Raw genomic sequence first — 23949 nt, 5'->3', positions numbered from 1 at the left:
AAGCATCAGACTGGGCCTTCTGACCCCGGTCTCAGAGAGGAGATGAGGCTCTGATCTGCCTGGCTGGGGTCTCCAACCACAGCCTACTCAGAGACATTCCTCCTGTCTTTCCGCCCTTCTCCCTCCCATCTATCCAGCATCCACCATCCACCTACTGTCCATTTGCCATCTATCCATCCCTCTATTCACCCACCATCCATTAATCCACTTCCATCATCCATCCATCCACCTACCATGCAACACCCACCATCCATCACCACCATCCCTCCACCCATGAACCATCCATCCACCTTCCATCATCCATCCACCATCCAACAACCACCCATCCCCCATCCACCATGCATCTCGCACCCATTAATCAATTCATCACCCACTCACCATCCATCCATTCATCCACTACTCACCATCCATCCATCCATCCATCCATCCATCCATCCATATCCCTCTCCCACCCCACTCTGACCTACTAAGGACCCCGTGAGTCCAATGGTAGTGTAATTGGCTGACACTCAGGTTCTCCTCTTCAGCTGAGACCTCTCAGGTCGATGGGTTTCAGAACATCAGCACCTTTCTCCTTGCCTCATCTTCTGAGCTGACATCGGACTTCTGGGGAAGCTTGCGAGTCAAGGCAGAGGGAAGCAGGCTCCGCTGTGAGCCTCTGGGATGCAAAGGCCTCAGGGTTGAACCTATAAGCAAGTCAGATTCTAACCCTCAAATGCCCCCACTAGCTTGCCCTGGACAAGATTCTGTGGGAGTCAGACTTCCCTTTTAAATTCCAAGGGGGGAGCAAGGCATGGGGTTCACATCCCAGTCCAAGGTTCCAGTAGTGCCGGGCTGCCTTCTGGGTGAGAGGGGGCTCAGGCATCCATGCACACCAGCTCTGGGATAGGCAGCTTGAAGTTCTGGCCTTACCAGTGACCCTGAGTGGCCGGAATCTGGGGTCTCTTGTTTTCAAAATGAAATAAGGCTGCTGTAAGGGCCTTATTCTGTAAGGCTGGAACAGGGAAATGGATCTATCAAGGAATAGCTCCCCGGGGGCCTCAGCCAGGCCTGGCCCAGCCCCCACATACACTATGGTGCTTTGGCAGGGTGGGGGGCTGCGGAGGGTGACCCAGGAGGCCCAGGAGGGCCCAGGAGGCCTCCGGGGCTGCTATGTCAGTCACATAAGCAGAGCAGGGTGGGACAGCCACCTGTCCGTCCTTCAGAGCCGCGAAGGCAGGCACAGTGCTCTGTGCCTGGAGCCCCACTCTGGGACCAGGTGGGCTGAGCTGTTGCAGCTGCCCTAAGGCAACAGTCACGTGGCTTCATGTGGAGGTTTTAGGGACCCTGTGTAACCGAACCCAAGTTCCACCTGCCGGATGGTGCTGCAGAGACATCTAGAGTTGGTAACAAGAAAGGGGTTTATCCAAGAGGCATGGAGGGGGAGACAGGGTGGGGGGGAAGGGGGTTGTGGGGGAAGGGGTGAGGGTAATCCTCACGGCCACCTCCCCAAAGTGGGGGCGCCAGGCAAACATGACGGTGGAGGAGAAGCTCTGGGTGATGAGTTGCTGCCACGTGGGTGAGGCCCAGTGGTCATCAGTCCCACTAACACTTTGGTTCCCAGTCCTGCCCAGGCCTGGACCTGTGCCTGGGAAGGGCTCCTCGCCTCTGCAGAGATGTGAGAGGTGGCCTGGCCAGGACCCCTGCAGCCTGGCTCGTGCCCTTGGGGGTCCTCCTTGGGCGGGCAGTGCTGCACACACTGCCGGAGGTCTAGGGCTCTCAGATACAGGCTTGGATCGAGTGACTTCATTCTGGAATGTCAGCGCTCCACGCTTCCCCCGCCGCACCATGCAGGGGGCCCATCCAGAGCCATCCTGAGTGCTGAAGCCCGTCCTCTCTCCTCTCGCCATACTTGGAACTGGGTCTCTGCCTCCATTGCCTTTAAACCTTGAAGTTCCTACTTTCATCTCTTGCTGGAACATTTTGTTCTGTGAAATTGCTCTTCACTTACGGGGGCTTTTCTTGGACATTCTGACGTCTCCTCTCTGGCCTCTCCTGGGTCCTGCTCCGAGCATGGAGCACCCGCTTGCCCTTTGAGTTCGTGTGTATGGTTTCCCCTCTTTTTCTTGTAGTTCCTTGTGAGATTTCCTCCCCTTGCTTATCTGAGTCTTTGGGTGGGTGGTTTACTTCTGCCATCAAAAGCTCATTCCCAAGCTCGTCCTGGCTTCTTATGGTGTCCCATTGCTCGGATGCACTTTTGTCTTTGAGGGGTTTCTTAGTTTTGCTTAAAAACAGAAAGCCACAGGTCACCACCGACCACAAGCAGAGGGCACTTGCAGTTGCAGACATTCCTTCCAGCCCTTCGGAGGCAACGCCCACCCTGTCAGGGGACCACTGTTTTGACCACCATTCCTAGCAGTTCATTCTGTCTCTTTGATAGCTGACTTCTTTGGCTCAGAACGTTTCCAAGATTCTCCAACAATGTAGGTAACTGCACGCATTCCATGACATGAACACACCGAATGTTTTGTCTCTCTGTGGGTGAACATGTAGCTTGTTTCTGATTTTGAATGAGATAGTTGAACACGAATTGAACAGTTTTCTTGTGCTGGGCCTTTTTTTTTTTAAAAAAAAGATATTTATTTATTTATTTATTTGACGCAGAAAGAGGGACAGCAAGAGAGGGAGGACAAGCAGGCGGAGCGGGAGAGGGAGAAGCAGGCTTCCCGAGGGGCAGGGAGCCCAATGTGGGACTCAATCCCAGGATCCCAAGATCATGACCTGAGCTGAAGGCAGATGTTTAATGACTGAGCCACCCAGGCGCCTCTTGTGCTGGGCCTCTTATGGACACACGCCCTCCAGTCCCTTGGCAACTCAGGTGATCGGAGGAAGAACTGCAGGGCCCACGCCAATGTTCACAAAAAAGAACATGACGTTTTGCACAGCAGTTTCGCCATTTTGCACAGCGGTTTCGCCATCTTGCACCTTCTACCAGCAACAGGAGCATTCTAGTGCACGCCCATTGTAGTAATCTGCATTTTTCTGATGTCTGATGGCCATTTGGATGTCTTCTTCAGTGAAAGACCTGTTTGATTCCTCTGTCCATGAAAACACCGGGCTGGAGAACTTTGGGTCTGAGCCTTGTCTCAGACGCCGGCAGCATGGCCTCTCCTCGTTCTCCGGTTGTCTGATTTCCTTTCTTAAGGATACATCTTGATGAGAAGTTTCTGATTCTGAAGAGGTGCAATTTCTTTGTTCCTTTATCATTGATGGCTGGAGGCTTTTGTGGCCTGTTTTAGATGTCTCTGTCTACTCTCCGGTCAGAGATGCTCTCCTGTTTTAGAAGCTTTACAATTTTAGCTTTCACATGTAGGCTTATGAATCACTGTAAATTATTTTTTGCATGTGGTGTGAGGTCCACTTTCCCTCCAAATCTAACAAGTTGCTCCACTCCATTTACCTAAGAGAATCTCTCTCCTCAAACTAGGGGTTTCTAGGTCTTTTCTCCAGACTTTAGAAGTTTTATTTGGTTCTTTGACTCTGTGAGGGGATTCTGAGGCTTCCTGTTTTTGGAAATCATTTTGAGTTTGTCCTTTGTTCTGTGAATGGAGCGGGACTGCTCTGTCAAGTTACGGTTGTCACCAGTCACTCTGATCTCTCGAGTCTTCAAGGGGCTGAGCTGTGACCCCTGAGTTCTCACTCCCGGGGCCTTGCTGTCTTCTGTGCTTGGTTTTGGTCAAGTCAGTGTTTGTGAATGCTTATGTTCGGGTTTGTTTGAGAAGGACAGCAGACAGTTGTTTTCCAGAGATGGGTCTTTAGCTCATGTTCGTCCAGAGGCCCTGGAGGGTTAGACCACTGTTCATGGCCCAAGGCCCAAGACCGAGTCACAGGGCCTGGCCCTCATCTCCACCCTCTCTGCACAGAAGCCAGCCAGCCTCCCTTTTCCTGGGGTGGCAGAAGGGGTCCAGGTTCATACGGAGGTTCTCCCTTTAGACCCCCACCTTATATGAGCCCGTGGCCCTGAACCCAGGGTGCCTGGATGGCCATGTTCCTGGGCAACTGTGGTCCATCCCACCTCGGTCACACCTTGGCAGGCAATCAGATTTCTACTGCTCCTCAGGAGAGGGGATTTATCTGCAGTGTGGGGGCTCCCTTCAGTGAGTTAGAGCCCCCAACCCAAGCCTGCCAGGCCTGGAGTCGGAAACCCCCTGGTTCTTTCCTGTCAAGCACTTCTGTGGTTCAGCATTTTCCCCAAAAGCTCCTCCACCACATCCTTGAAGTCTGGCGCGTGGTACTTCTGCTACCATTCAATTAAAAGTATTTTCTAACTTCTAGTGTCATTTCTTCTTTGGTTCATGTATATTTTTAAAGTTCCTGAATATACTTTTTTTAAAAAAAATTTTATTTGAGAGTGAGCAAGCGAGCGAGTACACGAGCCAGGGGAGGGGGAGAGGGAGAAGCAGACCCTCTGCTGAGTGAGGACCCCCCCCCACCAGGATCATGACCTGAGCTGAAGGCTAGCACTTAATGGACTGAGCCCCCCAGGCGCCCCTAAACTTCCTCAATGTATGTAGTTTAACTGTCTTTCTGTTACAGAGTCCCTGCTTGGCTGCAATAAGGTTAAAGAACTTGATTTGTGTCAATTGACTTTGCTGCTGAGTTACTGGGATTTGCTTTGTGCCCTGAGCCAATCAGCTTTTAAAATATTCCATATGCGGGGCGCCTGGGTGGCTCAGTGGGTTGAGCCGCTGCCTTCGGCTCAGGTCATGATCTCAGGGTCCTGGGATCGAGCCCCGCATCGGGCTCTCTGCTCAGCAGGGAGCCTGCTTCCTCCTCTCTCTCTGCCTGCCTCTCTGCCTACTTGTGATCTCTCTCTGTCAAATAAATAAATAAAATCTTTAAAAAAAAAATAATATTCCATATGTATTAAGAACATATTTTCCTCTAAAGGGCATGAAGAGGATCATGCTTGTTGGCTGTTAGTCCATCCATCTGTGTTCATCAGGGACCTGAGCCTCTGTGGAGAGAAGCTGGCACAGGGGCGGCAAATTAAACAGAAATGAGAGAGAAAGGAAGCAGAGAGAGTAAAAGCCAATGAAAGAAAGCTAGCAAACAACAGAGGGAAATCCTTGAAGTTGAAGCTGGTTTTGGGGGAAAAGTTTTAAAACTTGATGGAGCCTTAGCTAGACTGACTGGGGGTGGGGAAGGGGAACAGGAGTTACTGAGACAGGGAACAAAAAGGGGGCATCACCACAGATCCAACAAACATTAAGGGAATAACTTTGCACCAATTGTTTTAACAACTCAGATGAGATTCCTTGATAGACACATAAAGACACAAGAAGTATTTAGACAATCCAAACAGCCTTATAACTAGTATTAGAAACGGAAAAGTTAATATAGAACTCTAGCACGAGAAAAGCTTTGGGCCTAGATGGCTCCCATGAGGGCCATTGCACATGAAGAAAGAAAGAAGGCCGAGTACACACACACACCACAGCAGAGCCTAGGAAGGGGGGCTCCCCGCTCCTCTTAGTCTGATGTGATACCAAACGTGACAGAAGGCCTGTGAAGAGAGCAAGAAGCACAGGCCAGTATCCCTCAGGTGGAGAGAAGCAAACGTCCATCAGCAAATTGGATCTGGCTGTGCCAAGGAAGGACCATCATCATGGCCAGCAGGGACTGTCCAGGAATACAGGTTATTTTAGCATTCAAAAATCAGTGAGGTTCACCACAGTAACTCAGTCAAGCAGTCAACCTTTCTGATCATCTCAGTAGATGCATGAAAAGCACGTGACAGCTTTCAACACTTGTTCATGAAAACTAGCAAGCTAGGAGTCCCCATGATCTATAAAAGCATTCATACAGCTCCACAGGCCATGCACTACTTAACTGGCAGGCTAAATGTGTCCTGTGAAGATCAGAAGAGAGGGGTGTCCCCTCTGCCCCAGCCACTCAACACTGGGCTAGACAAGCCGGTGAGTGTGCACAGAGAAGGCATGGTGCTCGAGGGAGAAGCAAGACTGCCGTCTGACAGACACAAGTGAACATAAGCAAGTGTGCAGATATGCTGGGATCTGGGCCACAGGATAGGTCATCACAGGAAAACCACCCCATTAAGAAATGAAAACGTACTACTGCCAACAGCAGAAAACACCAAACGCCTAGGAATAAATCTTGTGGAAACATTCAGGGTCTATGTCCAGAGAGATGCAAGACAGGCTGAGTAAACGGGTTTGGAACAGAAAGGTTCGTGAGACCTGATAATAAGACGTCCGTTCTCCCCAAAGTGATCAAAATTCAAGGTGTCAAAATTCTAGTCATTTAAAAAAAAAAAAAACACGAAGCTGATTCTAAGGTGTATATGGAAACACAAAACGCCTGTAATGAATCTTTAAAAAGAGGAAAATGCGCCCAACTCCAAGCTCTAGTAGAAAGCTACTGTATCCAAGACCATGAGAGCCTGAGGTTGGACAGTCTAGAAACAGAGCCACACCCGCATGCACACTTGATCTCTGACAAAGGCACCGAACCAACAGAGGAAAACATCTGTGTGAAGAATGGTGCCAATGTTTCCAAGTAAGTTATCAAGTGGTCATCGGTGGGCAACCAGAATTCACTGCACGATGTCCAGGCACCAGAAGACCCTCCAGCGATGAGCGGAGTACATGGCTGTACAAAGCCCACAGACACGGAGTGGAAAAGAACAGATGTGCTTACACGTCCTCCTGGTCTGGTCCCTTGTGTGGGAAATACAAAGACAGGCGAAAGCAAGCAGTGGTGAGCAAGCGCAGCGGCTGCCCAGCGGGTAAGCAGCTGGTTCCAGGGACTATCACCCAGGCATGCGGAGCTGTGAGCGCATATGGAGCATGGCTCTGCGCACCTGGGCTCTGCATGCGCTCCCTCCCCACCTCTCAGTCATCCCCTGCCCGGAGATGAGCAACTCTGCAACCGGACCTGGAACGAGCACAGTTAATGTCGATGACCACAGACTGAAGACCGAGGAACGCGTGCCACCCTGCGGGTCAGTGGCAGGCACAGGCCCTGGCCCTCCACAAAACCAGTTGGGACCACACTCTGCGCCAGGGCAGCCACGCTGTGGGACCATCCCTGGCACTCCTGGGAGCCACACGTGTGTGTGTGTGTGTGTGTGTGTGTGTGCACGCGTGCGTGCACATGCACGGGTGCACACAGGACCCTTCACCACAGCCCTCCCAGCTGTGCTCTCAACCCAAACCACAGACAACTGGACAACCTTGCACATTCCTACTACAGAACACTACATGGCCCTGAAGAGGTGACACGTTTCCATGAGACATTGTGGCCAAATCATGACAGAGTGGCTAGAAGCGGACGCCCCACCCCAACACACACACAGCCAGCCTGTCATTTCAGGTCCATCCAACAAGAAGATCCGATCTGGCTCCATCAGGAACATGGGTCTGTCGGGGTCTGTCGACATGGTGTGAATGCTTCCGACAGACCACGGGGCCGGAACCACACTTGTCCTTCTCAGTCTTGGAGGCTGGATGTGATTGCAGTGCGGGAAGAGCCTGCCTGGCACAGGCTGCCTCCTGGTTTGTGGACACTCGCAACTGCAGGGAGGGCCTGGGAGCTCTCTGGGGCCTTGAGGACACTGATCCTATCTGAGGGCTCCATCCCCATGATCTCATTACCCAAAGGTCCCAGTGTTAACACCGGCACCATGGGAACTGGGTTCCAGTACCTGGACTTTGTGGGGACACAAGCTCAGTGGTCAGCTGGAGGGGAATGTGGAGGTATCCTAGGACGTGGGTCATCTCTGTTGACCTGGGGGTTGGCTCCAGAACACTTTTGCGGGGGGACTGAGCCACAGGCATTTGGTGCCCTTTTATGAATCCGTTCTACTTCATAGCAATTACTCAGAATCTCAGTGTGGTCACTGACCCCCTGTGTGGGGGGCCGCCCCCATACCTGCTGCCTCCAGGGGCAGAGACAACGACAAATCCCAGAGACCTAGGTGGTTCTCCAGCATGTCTGAAGGCCAAGGGCTCCCTCTAGTCGTCAGTTCCTGAGATGGTAAATGGAGTCAAGCGTCCCGTCCTGTTGGTCTCCCTGTCCTGGGCCTGACCTCCTCCCAGGCCCTGCACCCCACACAGGGGCACTCAGAGAACAGGAGCGTGTGCCCCGGAGCTCGGAGCCCCCAGGAAGCTCTGCAGAAGCCCGATAGCGAGCCCTTCTCTAGTCCTGGGCCACCTTCTGAGCAGCCCATCACCCTGCCCTGCTCATTAGGCCTGGCCATAAGGGACACAACAGCCAGGCTGGTGGCAGGCATGATGTGGAGGCCTAGGGCGAGGCTCTGGTGCTGGAGAGGACGGCAGCAAGGCTTGCCCTGAGCCCAGTGGCCCACAGAGGAGGGACCACATCCCTGCTTGGTCTCACTATATCCTGACACATGGGGTCCTGGCACGCCTCCCCGTGGACTTGATTCTTAGAATAAAGCAGCTCATGGGATAGCTGTGTCTGGAGGGTCCCAACACCTGAGGCTGAGGCGGGGTCACTGCAGAGTGCGGTGCTGGGATCAAGCCTCTTCCAAGTTCAGACCTGGGAACTGTATGAGACCGCCACATGGACTACCTGCAGTGAAGTCAGGGGAGGGTCCCCATAGAGCTATCCCACCTCAGTGCCCAGGCCTGGTCTCTGAGGTGGGGAGGGAGACGCCAGCAGGGTCAGTATGAGCCCCCAGCAGGCCTGGGCCAGAAGTCACCTCTCCCTTCGAAATTCAATCCACCCTGCTCTCGGGGGTCAAACCAGGGGGACTGTGTCCCTGGGAGGCCCTGGACCCCACCCATGTCACACTCACACAGCAAAGACACAGGGGGTTGAGGGGGTGGAAGAAGAGCAAGATGCAGATGCAGAGACCCCACCGAGGGACAGGTCACATCACAGACAACTGACACCGTGTGACATGTTTTTAAAGACACGGTACTTGCAGCGACAGATTCACATGAGTCTGATACATGGCTCATCGGGCACCCAGGGGATCGGAAGCAGTCCTTCCGCGTGAGGGATGTCCGGCCGGGCCCCACACGCCATGTCCAAGGTCCTGTCTTGTGTCCAGTGCCACCACAGGTCCCTGGGCCGTGCTCAGGCAGATGCCCAGCACCCCGCCTCTTCCCGCCGGTGCCTCCTGCAGCCTTCAGAGTTCGTTGTGGCGAGCTCTGGAGATGCGGCCTGACAGATCCTGTAAATGCTTCTTCACCTAAAACCAACAGCCCAGCGTCAGCCCAGCGGCCACCTGCCCAACATCACTAGATGCGCGGTCTTAGAAGGGACCTGAATGCCTCGCTTTTCTTGATTGGCAAGTCTGCCGTCCGGAAAGAGGAAATCAACCATGAATGCTGCTTTTCGCAACTAGACCACCATTACCCGCTAAAAACACTGCACAGGGCAGGTGATGTGGAAAGAAAGGAGAGATGTTTTCCACCCCAGCCCCTCACAGAGGCAGAGAACAGAGAAGTCACCTGGCTGGGCCCCTCCAGGAACTGCCCAGCACCCCAGCCTCATAGAGCCAAGGGTGCCATACACATGCATTTCTGCCACGGTAATGAGGCAGAGACCACCCTGTGCCTGTCCCTGCCCATCACAGCTGGACTCCCCTCTGCAGGTTCCTGCCCCACAGCGGCACTTTGGAGCCGACCTCCCACGTGGGGTGCTTGCCTCTTCCCCAACAGGCAGCCAGGTGGGCCTGGACCCCGCAGCCCTCCCCTGGGTCAAGACCCCCCTGGCTCACTAAAGTTTCACGTGTTTGGATGACTGGTCTATCCCTGTGGCTCCAGAGTGAGATGCACAAGGGGATCCCTCCTCCCTTGCTCTCTCTAGAGATGAGCCATCTCATCTGCTTCCAGACTGTACTGTGAGTCCTTCAGCCACTCCAAGCGTCCGTGCTGCCCTGCTGCTTCTTTCTCCTATGGAGGCCAACCACGTTTCTATGCCTGGATGGGCACCTGCTTTGTGGGTCACCGCGAAAAGCCTGACCAGCCCTGGAATGACCCCATCCTGCTCGAGCCACTTGCTGCTGCGCTGGGATGGTCCCCATTCCCACAAGAGAAAACACGGCCTGTACACACACCTCACAGGATTCTCAGGGGACTGTCCTCCCGGGCACACGCAGGTGTACCAAAGCCACTGCCTCACATGCACACCCTGTGCAGGGTCACTAGGCCAAGGGAACAAGCCAGGGACACAGGTGTCCCACAGCTCTACATGACCACCTGCCGCCAGCAGGGGAAGATCAGCACACATGCGGGGCCAGGGGACACCCCAAGGCACACACACCTTGTAGCCCAGCTCCTTGGTCTTCTCCTCCAGCATGGCATACTTCTCCTTGTTGCGGCTCACATGCTCTGGGTCCCCGAAGCTCTCCACGTGTTTCAGTTTCTGGTGAGAGATTTCCAGCTGCTTCTGATAGTGGTTGTGCTTCTCGATTTTGGCTTCAAAGTGCTTAAGCTCCTCCTAGAATGTTTAAACAGATGAATATCCCCCCAGTGGACTCTTCGTGCTGCTCTGGGGTCCCCAGTCGACCTCCCCACCACCTCAGGACCCGGGAGGCCACGCCACACCTGGGGCTGGGTGCCAGAGCTCAGTGCGGGAAGCCAGGCGCTGCCTCCTCCGAGGGCACACACCCCGAGCCCCTCAATGTGCCCCCTGCCTGGGATAGCTCCAGGTGCTGTCCCTGCTGCTCCCTGACAAGGCAGCAGTGCACATGGACACAAAGAGAGCGCCCCAACCCACTAGAGATGCCATCACGTGTGGACAGCCTTCATGGGGCCCCTGCCCATGTCTGGCACCCGGGCCTGCCACCGCCCCTTTGTGAACCTGATCCCCTCTCGCCCTGAGCCCACATCCAGCCTGACACTGGACTGGGACTTCAGCCACAACCACACTGCTCTGTCCTCTCCGCTGTCCCCATGGCCTTGTGTCTCACCAGCTGCAGCCACCACCTCACTGCGGCTCTGTGACACGGCCCTTTATGCCCCGCCCCACCCCACCCCAGCCACCTGCTCGGTGCTTTTGGGTTGGTCTTGCTGGCCAGCTCCCGACAGCCCGGTCTTGGCTGAACAGTGACCTCGTCCAGACTGCCAATGGGCCTAAGTGGGCTGCCTGGGGACCACAAGGGCTGACAACGTGCGTCCCTGTGAACTGGGCTGAGCTCCTGGCGGAGGCTGACACAGGGACCTCTGCTGGACAGTCACCGATGTCCCCACTGTGTCTCCCTTGTCAGGGAGCAGTGTCCTGCCTCTCCTGCCTGCCAGTGATCCCTCAGAGGCCCCTGTCCCCACCACTACACAGCTATCCCCTTTCCTACCCTCTCTCCCTGCCCCTGTGACCGTGGGCCCTGTGGTATGTGCGCGCAGCAGTGGCCTCCAGGACCCACATGGCAGAATGACCTCTCCCTCCACAGGCCCCAGCTGGAACTCCCATGGCAGGCTCCTCCAGCCAAGAGGGGCCTCTTGCCCACACCATTCTGACCTGACCCACTGGCTGTAGCAGCCTGGTTACAGCACAACCCCCAGGAGGCGACACTCCAGCAACTCAAAGGCCCTTCCCTCCAGGGCCGCTATAGAACCCCATGCAGGCTCTGTTCTCAACCTGTGTGCTTCTACCCCAGCTGTCTGTCCTCACACCCAGCATATCGAAGCTGAGCAAACGGCCTTGGGGCCAGACCCTCAATCCACCAGAGCCAGCACCATCCACAGAGATGTGGGCACGGTGGTGCCCCACAGCCGCCAAGCAGCATGGCAAAGGGACGCAGGACATAAGGGAAAAGGCCCAGGAACACGCTGGTCTGCCACTCACACCATGGTTACAATGTTTTCCACATTAGTACAAAGTGCGACAACAGGTGTTGCCAAACAACACAAGGTGAGGTCACCGGCACCTTCCTTACCCGGAAGGACTCCAGCTCCTTCTCAGTGAAGTTGGAAGACTTGGCCAGGTCCCACAGATCTATGACTCGGGGCTCCTCGAACTCTGGCAGAAAAGCAAAAGCAGTTCTGGTGATTGTGTGGCAGCTCCTGTGACGCCCAGGGGCTGATGATACCACGAGTGTGAGCGTCTGGACACACATACACAGGGACATGCTGTGTGCTTGCACGCACACGTGTTGAGTGTCCAGTGCCGTCTGGAAGCAAATGGAGGGCTGTTCTCATGCACGCTCAGTCCGCAGCTCCAGGCATCACTGGAACCTGGCCTTGGCGACACTCTCGCTGGCCTGCACCTTTGAAAGGGGAGGGCCCAGTGGCAGAGCCCCTCACTGGGGGAGGGGTGCTGGGAACCAGGAGCTGTCAGGGTTCCTTGGGGCCTCTGGGCCAGGACTGTGTCAATCTACCCACAGTTCTGGGTTAAGGTTTAAGCCACTGCTTGTCCTTCTGGCTCCAAAGCGAAGCAAAGCACATGGAAAGGACCTGTTGATGTTGGCTAGCACTCCTGAGTAGACGCTGTGACGGTGCCCACCTGGGCCACTCACCCCTCCTCCTTCCCCAGAGGAGACCGGGGAGCAGGCTGGTCAGAGCTGCCCCCACCCCGCAGGCATGCCGTCAGGTGCTGCACCCCCTCATTCCACTGACCCCTTCCTGCCTAGGGACCTCAAGAGGCTCATAGAGAATGTTCTGGAAGAATATGGTAGACCACGGGACAGACAGGAGCTGGCTGGGTGCGGGCTGGGAGGGGCAGGGGCAGCGGTCAGCCCCCACTCCAGGTCTCCTGACCTGCTGCGTCCCTAGCAGGAGAAGCACCCGCTGAGCTCCCGCTCTGCACGCTCAGGCTGGAGACCATGTGAGCACGCAGGAAGCCTGAGAAGGGGGGCAGCCTTGCGCAGTGTTCCCCAATATCTTCACAGGCCTTGGGCGGGAGCAGGACAGATAGCGGCCCACCATGGGGGGCCCAGACCCTGTCACAGATGGCATGGGACACACGGCGATGATGCCTGAGCGCAGGGAGCATGCCATGCACTCACCGGTCTCGGTGCCGTAGCCCTGGTGGCTGACTTTGCGCAGGCGGTCGTAGGCCTGGTTGATGCCCCGCAGCCGGTCCTTGAGCTCCGCGTGTTTGCTGTGCAGCATGTCTTCCTTGACGTGGCTCACGTCCAACGGGCTGATGACATTTTCTTGGATTTCTGCACAAGATCGGCGCCGAGAGGGGCGGCCGTGAGCTGATGCTGGGGACCCCGCCTGCTGTAGCAGAAATGCCCCAGGCCGACACCTGTGACCCCATGCCCCCATGCCCAGCTTGCTGACATCCCCAGGGGTGACACAACATGCTGGGGTGGCATCTGTGTCTGTGCGGGAAGGGCAGCCACGGCAACCCATGACCCATGTCCAGCGTCTGACCAACACGCTCATGTTGTCAGAGGTTCCCCGATGAGCCCAATGGGGGAGTCCCACCCATGGACCGGGTGCACAGGGAGGGAGGGCACCCCCCCAGGGCCGCCTGCAGGAGGGCGGGGCAGGGATACCTTCGGTCCTGCTCAGCGTCTCCAGCAGGACGTTGTATTCGCGCACTTTCTCCTTGTGGTGTTGGAACTCCCGCCACAGCTTGGTCAGCTCCTCGCTGGAGAACTTCCCAGATGTCTTTGCCTGGGGGAAGTGAACACACTGGGAGCCAGCCCATGCCCTGGGTGACCCCTCTAGGCCACACGCCGGGACTCCATGAGGGTTGCTGCTGAGCTCTCCTCATATCGGGCAGGACCCTCGCTCCTGTATTCTTGCTTGATGACCCTGCAACTACAGGGCGAAGTAGGACCTGTCACCAGGCTCCACGGAGAGGTGACAGCCATCAAAGAGTGGGAGCTGCAGGATCCCCAAGGAGGTGGGGCGGGGCAGCGTCCCCTCCTGGGGGGGGACCTCAGGCCAGTCTCCACATGGTCATCCACCTGCCCTGCGGGGCTTTGTGGTGACTCACAAAGAACGCAGGCCTGGGGCTCAGCCCGGTGGCCACGGGGGCCTCCTCCACAGTAGACCCGCCCTCCCTGCTGCTGCAGCCTCTCCCCATCTCCCCAAGGACGATGGGCTGGTGTGCAAATTCTGATTCTAATTCAGTGCGGTCCAGGCAGAACCTGCACAGGAGCTGGGAGATTAAGAGCCGTGGAGCGAGTGACTCGCTGTGGCCATATCAAGCCACTGTCTGCCCGCACCCACCCGGACTTTGTACCCCATAGGAGCCCAGCCCCCATACACCTGCCCGTGAGCACGCCTTTCTAAACCAGACAGCATATAGGCTCTGACTCCAAAACCAAGTGGACACCATACAACACGTGGCCCATGGGATGCCATAAGCCTTGCCGTTTACAGATCGTCCAGCCCATTCTGGTCCTTTGAAGCTCTGACAGCGCCCCGCCACACACGATTCCTTCTCCGAGTGGGCAAGCGTCCCCCTGGCAAGGCAGTGAAGCCCCACAGGAGGGGCCCCAACCACAGAAAAGCAGCCTTGTGGTTCTAAGAAGAAAACCCCACCCCTCAAGAGCCCCCTAGAAACAGGCTCCTAAGCAGAAGCAGCCCCTAGCAGCCCCCTTAAGCCTCAACGCTTAGGGTACAGGTCTTGGGGCCCAAAGGAAGCGCCTAGGGTACCTTGTGCCACAGCTTCTCCAGCCTGGGGTCCTCCAGGCTATCCTCCTCGGCGGGGTCACTGAGGGAGTTGCTGCTCACGGCCCGGGCATCCTTTCTTCCATCCAGGCCGTACTTGGCCAGGATCACTAGGAGAGACACAGGAGGCGTTACTCCAATCCCGGCCATGCCTGCCGGACCCCCCAGTCTGCACTGCACGCACACGAACGGTCCCAGTGAGGGGGAACAGGAAGGGCGGAGGGATAGCGAGGTCATCAGGCTCGGCCTGGCCCCAGTCTTCCATGTCTGCTGCCACACGGGACCCCTCCGAGGGCAAATCACACACCTCTCAGGGTGCATTCACCAGCCTGGAAGGCTGAAGGTTCTAGATTCCAGCTGTTGGGGTTCAGCGTGAACTGGAGCCAGAGACAAACACTCCAGTGGAAGGGACCCCACAAGCACAAGCCTAGCTTTGCTGCTCTCACTGAGGATGCTGGGCCCGGCACAAGGGCAGCTGGCCCAGACAGCAGAGTAGATAGAGCACGACCCATCCTGAGACAGAGGCCTCGGTCAAAACTGGCCCGGACACGGCGGACCCGACGTAGTTTGCTCCCCACGGGGCTGGTGCATAGCAGGGGCATGGCCCTGCTTACACCTGGGTCCTCCCTTTCACGTCTCGGTCCCGGTCTGACCACCGCACTGCACTCTGTGGTCCCCTCAGTGTGGCTCAGCCTTGTCAATGGTCCTGGGGTGGGGGGAGCTGAGGAGATGGGGAGGGCAGGGGCCATATCCTGGAGACAGCCAGCTGCCCAGTGAGGGACGAATGCTCAAGAGGGTCTGCTCTGGCCCTCCAGCTTCCCAGTCTCCAGAGTCTTCTGCCACATGACCCTGGCACCCAGGAAGCAGAAAACAGATGGCTCCACTCGGAACCCAGACTTAGACATTGGGCTGGAAGGCAGGCCTGGGAGGACATGGGCTGGTGGCGGGAGTCCAGGGAGACGGGAGCTGGCTGACCTCTCTACACCCTCGTGCTCCTCCCCACCTTGGCCCTGGGCCATCCACTGGGGACTGGTTCTCTCCAGAAAGGAGGACATACCAAGGATTCCAGGTCTTTCCAGAGCCTTCTTTCCTCAGGGGTAACTCCAGGTCAGGCTCTTGTCCTGGCCCTCTGGAGTAGCCCCCAAGCATTCCGGCTGGGAGCAATGATTCCACATCTCCATGTACCTGACCCTTCTGCTACCCCGTCCTGTTTGTCATGTGTCTCATCACATTCTAGAACGAGGCCGTATGAGATAGCAATAGACCTATGTCTTCACCCAGAAGCAGGTCCACAACGTGGCCTGAAGACCTGGAGGTATCTCGTAAGGTCTAACGGTGAGGGACGAAGGGTGGCTGGGGCAATGTCAGCAGCTGAGTCAGAGAACCCAGGGTTAACCCTGCTGTGCTCAATCATGGACAATCACTCACCCTCACTCAGCATCCACTGTCTGTCTGAGCCTGGGGACAAGTGCCTCCCAGAGGCCTGTGTGGATGTACAGCATTTGGGCTCAGGATCACAGACGACACTCATTCCACGTGGTACCATGTCTGAGGAAGCCCTTGTCTGGCTCTGTGAGCATGCGGGACAGTGGCTAGGCTACAAGGCGGACTCCAGGACCAGCCATACCTGGAGCCAGCTAGTCATGGCTACTCCAGTCCCATGGGGGGCTCTGTAGGGAGCTACAGCAGGTTTGGATGGATGAGGGTGTGCTTGCATCCCCAGGCAGGGGGGTGGCAGGCCAGGAAGCCAGCAGGCAGGTCGGGGACATGACTTCTGCCCTTTGCTCTTCGCTACAGGATGATGGCAAGTGCAGTCAGTGTGGGAGTGGCCCCGAGACATTGACGCGAAGGGAATGAGGGCGCCTTGGCAGTGAGCTCGGGCTTCTGCCCTGCACCTGGTGTGTGCCACAGGCAGGTGCAGAAGGGGGCTTGAGAGGCCTCTCCATCCTGAGGATGCATGTCTTTTGCATCCTGGGAGGTTGGGCAGATTAATTGCTCTGTCTTGAATACCCACAGTAACAAGCAGCTCACTACTTTCCATCTCAATACATTCCACTCTGTTAGAAAGTTATTTCATTACAGATGATGTGAGATCTGCTTTCCCATGAATTTACAGACCCTGGGAACATCTCCACTGTCTCCTCCAGAGGACCACAGGCAGCGGGGTGGCCCCGGCCCCCCCTTCTGGGCCCAGCAGCAGGGCCCTGAGTGCTGTGTGTTCTACATGTGGGTACCCCTGTTCTGACTTGCCTCCACTGGCCAAGGGCCTCCCCAAATGGCCTGGCCACCGTGGCCACAGCTGGCGGCTCCTCAGAAGTGAGCCATGGCACAGGCAGCAGCTGGGCAGCCCCACTTGACTCCTGCCACAAACCACGATGCATCCACTGTGGGGCCACAGGGCCGAGCACGCGTCCCCCCTACCGCACTGAATAGAGAAGAAAGCTACCGCTGAGGTTGCGCGTGAGCTTGGCCTGCTTCTCTCCACCTTCGTCCAGGCCCTCAGCCTTTAACTTCTTCCAGGCGAATTCGTCCCTTTCTTGCATCTTCAGATCCGCATGGAGCTCGGACAGCTTCACGGGGGAAAGCTGAAGCTAGGATTGAGAGCAGACAATGCTGACAATTAGCCCCAAGACGAGTCAACAGCACCACCCAGGAGATGGAGAACCCAACGGAGGGGGGACTAGGAGACGAGCAGGGGGACGCAGGGTCCCGGCAGGTAAAAACTCACACGTGTTCTCGGGAGAGCCCTTGGTGGCCTGCCCCGCTGCAAGGTTGCGGGGAGCCCGCTCTCGAGCCTCACTGGAAGAGCTCCTCGGCCGGGCATGGTCTAGAAATGCCACGTCTACGAGGTGTTGCCCACCAACAGTGGCCTGAGCCTGGCTGCCAGCCCCTCTCTCTGGGCCCACCTAAGGCCACAGGGCCGGCTCCTACACCGGGACGTCCCACCAGCCACCTGGGTCCCGGTGACACTCGTGGGGCCCCGGGTATTGGAGTGTGAGGATGGAGGGACGTGAATGCTGAGCATGGGAGGAAACCATCACCTTCTCCTTGTGTCATGTAAGTACAATAAAAAATAAATCACCATGATCAGAGGACAGTGGACTAAATTATGGCAAACTTCCACATTAAGAAAAGATCAGTCTGTGAACCTGCCTGACAGATGCCCCACCCACAAGAGACTGGCTAATGACACAATGACAAAAGGCTCTAAGTGCAGCACACACACACACCCTCCCACTGCCTTCAGGCCAGTAAGAGACCTGCACTTGTCTTTGGTGGCCTGAGGCCCAGAGTGGCCAAGAGACTGGGCCCTGCTCCTGCCTTTCCTGCTGACTGCTGTCAGCTCAGCCCAGACCAATAGGAGTGCTTCAAGCTGGTCCCTCAGACCAGAACATTCCATCAGTCTTCATGGGGCTGGACCTGCTGGCGCTCCCCCGGCACCCAGAGATACCACGGCGGGCTGCTGGACAAGCTACAAGACAGAGCAGCCCCCTGCCACCCACACAGGCTGGGAAGACTGCGGCCAACGTGCTTTTTCAGCTACAAGGGTCATAGTGGTGACCCTACCTAGCTCCAGCTAGGCTTCTCAGAAGATGCCCAGAAAATGTGGGCCCCGTCCTTCATCAGCTTGAAAACTAGCCAGGGAAAGTTCCTCAGGAGTAAAAAGATGGCACCAAATAAACAGCAGGGCTTAGGGCAGGAAACTCTCCTAAGGCTTCTAAAAGTTTCTTCGACCTTACTCCATGGGGCTGCTCCCTCCTTTGCTGGCTCTCTGGCTCTCCTGGGGCAGGCGTTTGTCTCACAGTGTACCAGCTCCTACTCCCTCTCCCGAGGCCCAAACCCTTCCTTTCTAAGACTCCTGAGTGTCCCCACCCAGAAGCCTTAGACTCGTCAAGGGGCACCCAGGCTGACACAGTCCCACCTGTCCTCCCGGGCTGTGTCCTAGGCCCCACTGTTGCCTGGATGCTCCCCGTGGGCACTCTCAGGAGAACACCAGGACTCTGGGGAAGCTGGAGCCACAGCCTCACCTGACCTGTGGGATCCCCGGGGCAGAAAAACTGGACAGTGGTTTGGGGCATGTGGATTTTCCAGGAAGGGCAGAAAGGGCACTGGGTGGTGAACAGCTGAAGGGCAGGCCCTCAGTCTGCCCAGGACACCAAGGCATCCAAGGGAATCTATCCTCTGTAAGCCTAGGGTCTGTCTGCACTGAGAGCCACAGCCAGGGCCTGGGAGGGCCTGGCTCCCAGCTCTCCCCTCTCTGGTTAGTGCGACACTGCACTGGCCCCTGTGTCCCTCTTGGGGACTGAGTATTCTCTGCCTGCCAGCTAGTTCCACCATGAGGGGACAGATCTGAGGACCTCAAGGCAACGTTCCCACGCACCTCTTACTTTCTTAGCTGTCCACCTCCCCAGGGCCCTGGCTGGAGATCAACATGACAGCCAGTCAGGAGCCCCGGAGCTGCAGACTCGGCCCACTGTGTGACGCTGTGAGTCGCTGCTTCTCACATCTGAAGCCCCTGGGGGTCTAGTTACCCGGGGCCTCTCTCACACATCAGCCCTTTCGCTGAAATGTAGATACCGGTGGGCTCAGCACAGATGCCACCTGCAGTGGCAACACCCGGACACAGGGGCGGTCAGGTCCCATCGAGAAAGAGGCAAAGACAGCTCCGGGCAAACACTCAGCGCTCCCTCTCTGGACTCCTTCAATCTCTTCCAGTTAAACGTTAATGCCTCACAGGAAACGGACTAGTCAGTAGAACTCAAATGCAGAGCAGAGTCTGTTCATTATTAAACAGTCACTAAAGCATCAAGAATGAAGAGACAAGCAAACACACAGGAAGAAAGCCTCCTCCAAAACAAGGGCCATGTTCACGGCCCACACGTGTCGATGGTTTCCCAGGTGGATGCTTCCCGTCAAGTTCACCAAGATGAACGTACTAACTGCGCACAGTTTTTTATACGTCAATTGTATCTCAGCAAAGTGGTGAAACAGTCACTGGGAACCAGGCTCCACTCAATCCTCTGCCTCAGCCACGGCTCTGCACTCAGGCAGAGCGACTGTGCGCACAGTTTCAGGAGGCTGGCCCCTAGGTGGATACTGGGGAGCTCCCTGGGAGACCGTGAGGTCGAGGCCTCTACATGGGAGCCGTCTTACCTGTACGCGGCAAGGCAGCACCAAGGACAGAACAGGACAGGACCCCGACCTGCCCTTCCTAAGTCCTACCCACAGTAAAGGAACAAGGCCCACAGAGAACAAGGGAAACACAGTCTACCCTCCTCTTCTGGCCCTCCCACCTCCCAGGACAACACCTCAACACATTCTAATCACAAGGTCAGGAGAGGAACCCGACAGGAGCTTGGAGCTCAAAGAACTGGGTGTGTGAGCTCTGTGCCGTGGAGCTCTGTGAGCCGGCTCAGGACATGTCTCCAGCCCTGTCCTGTGTCCCCCACCGTAACACCAGAACACGAGGCAGGGCACAGCGGCCAAGGACCATCAGTGTGCATGTGGGTGCCACCCCCAGAGGCTCTGCTTCACTTAACTCCCAAAGCTCTGAGAACAGCCCTTGCTCCCCCGCTGCTCAGCAGCCTTGCGACACTGACGATGTCACGATGTCACAAGACCCACAGGACCAGGCAGAAGGAGCCCTGGTTCCCGTTTGGCCTACAGCTCTCCGAAGCACTTCTATCAAAGAGGAACCAGATAATGTCACAGAAAGTCAAGACACCAAGTAGAAGAACTCCACAGTACTTCCCGGGTCTCCGCTGGGGTCTCACAAGACCAGGAGTGAGTTTCAGAGCCTTCTCAAAGGACCCCCAACCCTAACCATGGCATCTGCATACCAAGGCAAGAATCACGGGGCCAGCCTGAGCAGTGGCCCCCGAGTAGAGGAGACCCAAGCCCCTCGGGTCCCCAGAACCAGAGACAGGAAAGCACCAGACCCTGCAAAGCCCCAGGACTAAAGGAGACCCAAGCCCCATCACCCTGCAGATAGAAGACGCCCGACCCCGCAGCATGTCTCTCGCCCGCCCCGGGTCCGGGGAGACAGAGGATGTCCAGCCCCCGCTGGCCCCCGTGGCCCCAGGAGACAGGCGACACCCCGGCCCCGGGGTCAGAGGAGACAGAGGATGCCCCGGAGCCCCGCTACCCAGGGGACATCCCCGGGCCCCACCAGCCCCGGGGTCACAGGACACACGGGACGCCCGCCCCGCCCCCACCCTCGCGGTCACAGGAGACCCGGACGCCCCGGCCCGAGGGGTCACGGAAGGCCCCGGCCGCCGCTCACCCGCTGGGCCTTCTCCCACAGCTGGTTGAGCTTCTCCATGCGGAACTCCCCGCCGGGGGAGTTCGGGGGCTCGCGCTTCGGCAGCAACTCGGGCTCATTCTTCTCCCGCGAGTATTTGCCGCCGTGACCCGCCGCCGGCCAGGGCCCGAGCAGCAACAGCAGCACCAGGAGCAGCAGCAGCAGCACCAGCAGCTGCGGCTGCGGGAGCCCGCGCGACCCCGCTCCTAGCCTCGGCGTCGCCATCTTTATCCTTCGGCCGCCGAGACCCCGCGCCGCAGGCCGAAGGGGCCGGTCCCCACCGCGCGTCGGCCCCGCCTCTCCGCGCGGCCTCCTGGGAGTTGTAGTCCGTCTCCGCGCGGGTCGTCCGAGCGAAGCCGGTGGGGGACTACGAGGCCCGCGAAGCCCTGCGGAGGCACGTGAGCGTTTCCAAGGCAACCACGCCGCGGCCTCGTGCGCGGAGTGCGCTGGGGCTACCCTCTTTGGGGTTGAGAGGTTGAGTGAAGACCCCTCCCGGACTCCGGGATGGTCGGAGAGGTCCCCCTCCCCTCTGCTTCCCGGGAAGAATAAACAGTTCCGGAACCCCGACGATCCTCAGATGGTTCCGGTGTCACCGGCAGTGATGGGAGCCTTTATTGTCCCTGTGGGTTGCGGGCAGGTGGCTCCTGCTAGGCACTCCTTCCCTTGACGGGGGAAACAAACTGAGTGCCCGCGGTTCCAGGAGTCTGGGCTTTCTCACTCCCGCCCCGCGGAAGCTTTTCCGGGGACTGGGGTGGGGCTGCACCCTTATGGTGTCTTTGAACCACGTCCCTACACTTCCTCTCCACACTCTGTTTCCATATTAGAGATACTTGTGCATCTGCCTCGTTCCCGCCCTGTTGAATTTTGGTAAATCAGCTAAGTTCAACCCAGGGGCCCAATGTTGGGTGGGGTTAGGCATGCCCTGGAGCGAGCTGTAGATCGCTGCCCTCAGGGGGCTTGGTAGATGATACAGTGAGGTCACCGACTGGGGGCTTTGGGGCAGAAGAGACGGGGTGAACTCACCTGTTAAGAGTGACCTGAAAGGCTTCGCAGGGTGGTGGGTTGTGCCGGGAAGGGAGGCCTTGGGATAGGAGGGACATTGAGGACAAAGGATGGGGCTGGAGAGTACTTGGGCCTCTTGGACTGAAGCAGTAGTTCCTTTAAAAGTGTTCCCTGTGGGGGCGCCTGGGTGGCTCAGTGGGTTAACCCTCTGCCTTAGGCTCAGGTCATGATCCCAGGGGCCTGGGATCGAGTCCCGCACTGGGCTCTCTGCTCAGCAGGGAGCCTGCTTCTCCTCATCTCTCTCTCTGTCTGTCTCTCTGCCTATTTGTCATCTCTCTCTCTGTCAAATAAATAAATAAAATCTTTTAAAAAAAAAAAAAAAAAAAAAAGTGTTCCCTGTGCATAAAGTGCCTGGACTGGAGGAGGGCCTTACTCTCTTTCCTGCCTAACCCCAGGATCTTGAGAGCTCTTCTTTCATGTTTGTCTGGTTGTTTAGTCTTTTCAGGCAAAGATTAACTTCAGTCTCTGTACTTCAGTGGCCTGGCTGTTAGTATTTAATGAAGTGGGAAACAAAGGCAAAAGAAAAACTCAATTTCTTTACTACCTACAACCCGCTGACAAGTCCTTGCAACAGGCAGAGTGCATTCCTGTAGGAGCTCAGCGGCCTTGATATTGATACTCTGCTGAGGGTAAAAGGCAACCTTAACCTGACCCCCAGGATCCTGTTAATCTGTCTTAACATAAAAATTCCTTTGGAAACTTCCTTTATCTCTGTCTCCTAAGGTACTGGCAACCATCCCCAATCGCAATGCCCACGCCCACCTGATACACATCTGAACAGTCTTGTGACTAAGGTTTTATTAGATGGTGATAAGTGACCTTTTCTCAACAGCAGCTAGCCCCCTCAAGGTCCTAGAAACCTTGCTTCCAAAATTCCTTAGACACTTATGCTATCCCTAATCCTCTCCTAATTTGAAAGTATATAATGGGCCTCCTAACACCAGTGTGGCTCTTCCTCCCCTAGGGTCCTATCTCTTTGCTTTATTAAAACCACCTTTTTGCACCAAAGATGGCTCAAGAATTCCTTCTTGGCCATTGGCTTTGAACCCTAACATCTTTACTACATCATTTAATGCGCCTGTCCTATTTGTTACCTAATAAGTGCATAAAGACCCCAAGAGGATAGTTGTTTATTTTCTTCCCTGTTCAAGACTGACCAACAGGTTGTTGTCCTCTGGGTCGTGATATGGGGACTGGGCTGCCCCATCTTCAACACAGGACTTTCAAGATCGCTTCCCACTGGCACAGGGGGAGAGAGTGTTGAGGATCTCACAGGGGAGGTAGTTAGAGAGCCAGGCCTATCACTTTTGCTCATGTTCTACTGCCTAGAAGCAATTCTATTAATGTGGTTTTGGAGGTGAGGTTTGGTGGGGTGGGGTCTGGAGCCCATGACCAAGAGAGAATTCTTAAGATGTCTTTGGTGCAAATTGGTGGTGGTATTAAGGCATGGGGACAGGACCCCTGGGCAGAAAGAGTGGCCATGCTGGAGTTGTGAGGGGTAGCTGATTGTATACATGGGAGTTAGGGGAGGTAAGGAAAAAGGAGGTTTCAAAAGGATTTTCATATGTTAAAGACTCACAGGATACTGGAGGCCTAACTATTGTTGAGGCTGTTTTCCCCTCTAGTAAAGCGATGATATTAAGTGGGAGCTTCCTGGAAGAATAACACACATGTCCCACCCCAGAGGTGGGGGGTTGTTTCAGGGTCAGCTTCTGCTTTGTCCTCAGCTAGCCTTCTGCTCCCGTGTCAAACACAGACACAACAATCCATAACAAAGTATTAGCAAATAGAATTCTGTGATATGTAAATAAGCTTGGCTTCATATTTGAAATGCATTGATAAGTTTTCTTTATTAATAGAATAAAAGAAAAAGAAGAACACATATCATTCACAAATAAGTCTAGTTGAAGCGCTTGACAAATCCAACACCCGTTTGTGATAGAAATCATTCAGCCAGCTGGCACTAGAAGGGGACTTTTGCAACTG

At 56.1% G+C, this 23949-nt stretch overlaps 1 protein-coding gene across 1 annotated transcript; it reads right to left on the bottom strand.

Moving 5' to 3' along the window:
• Window positions 1-8915: 8915 nt before the first annotated feature.
• LRPAP1 (LDL receptor related protein associated protein 1) lies at window positions 8916-21188 on the bottom strand. Its single transcript, XM_059166270.1, has 8 exons — window positions 20884-21188; window positions 17047-17191; window positions 14586-14710; window positions 13475-13595; window positions 12977-13135; window positions 11909-11991; window positions 10297-10473; window positions 8916-9220 (listed from the first exon to the last, which is right to left on the bottom strand). Exons 1-8 carry the CDS (start codon window positions 21124-21126, stop codon window positions 9158-9160), a joined length of 1116 nt encoding a protein of 371 aa, XP_059022253.1. The 5' UTR covers window positions 21127-21188; the 3' UTR covers window positions 8916-9157.
• Between the last annotated feature and the right edge of the window lie 2761 nt (window positions 21189-23949).

Source organism: Mustela lutreola, chromosome 1 (genome assembly GCF_030435805.1).
Source record: "Mustela lutreola isolate mMusLut2 chromosome 1, mMusLut2.pri, whole genome shotgun sequence".
NCBI lineage: Eukaryota > Metazoa > Chordata > Mammalia > Carnivora > Mustelidae > Mustela > Mustela lutreola.
This window is presented reverse-complemented; position numbering and strand designations above follow the sequence as displayed.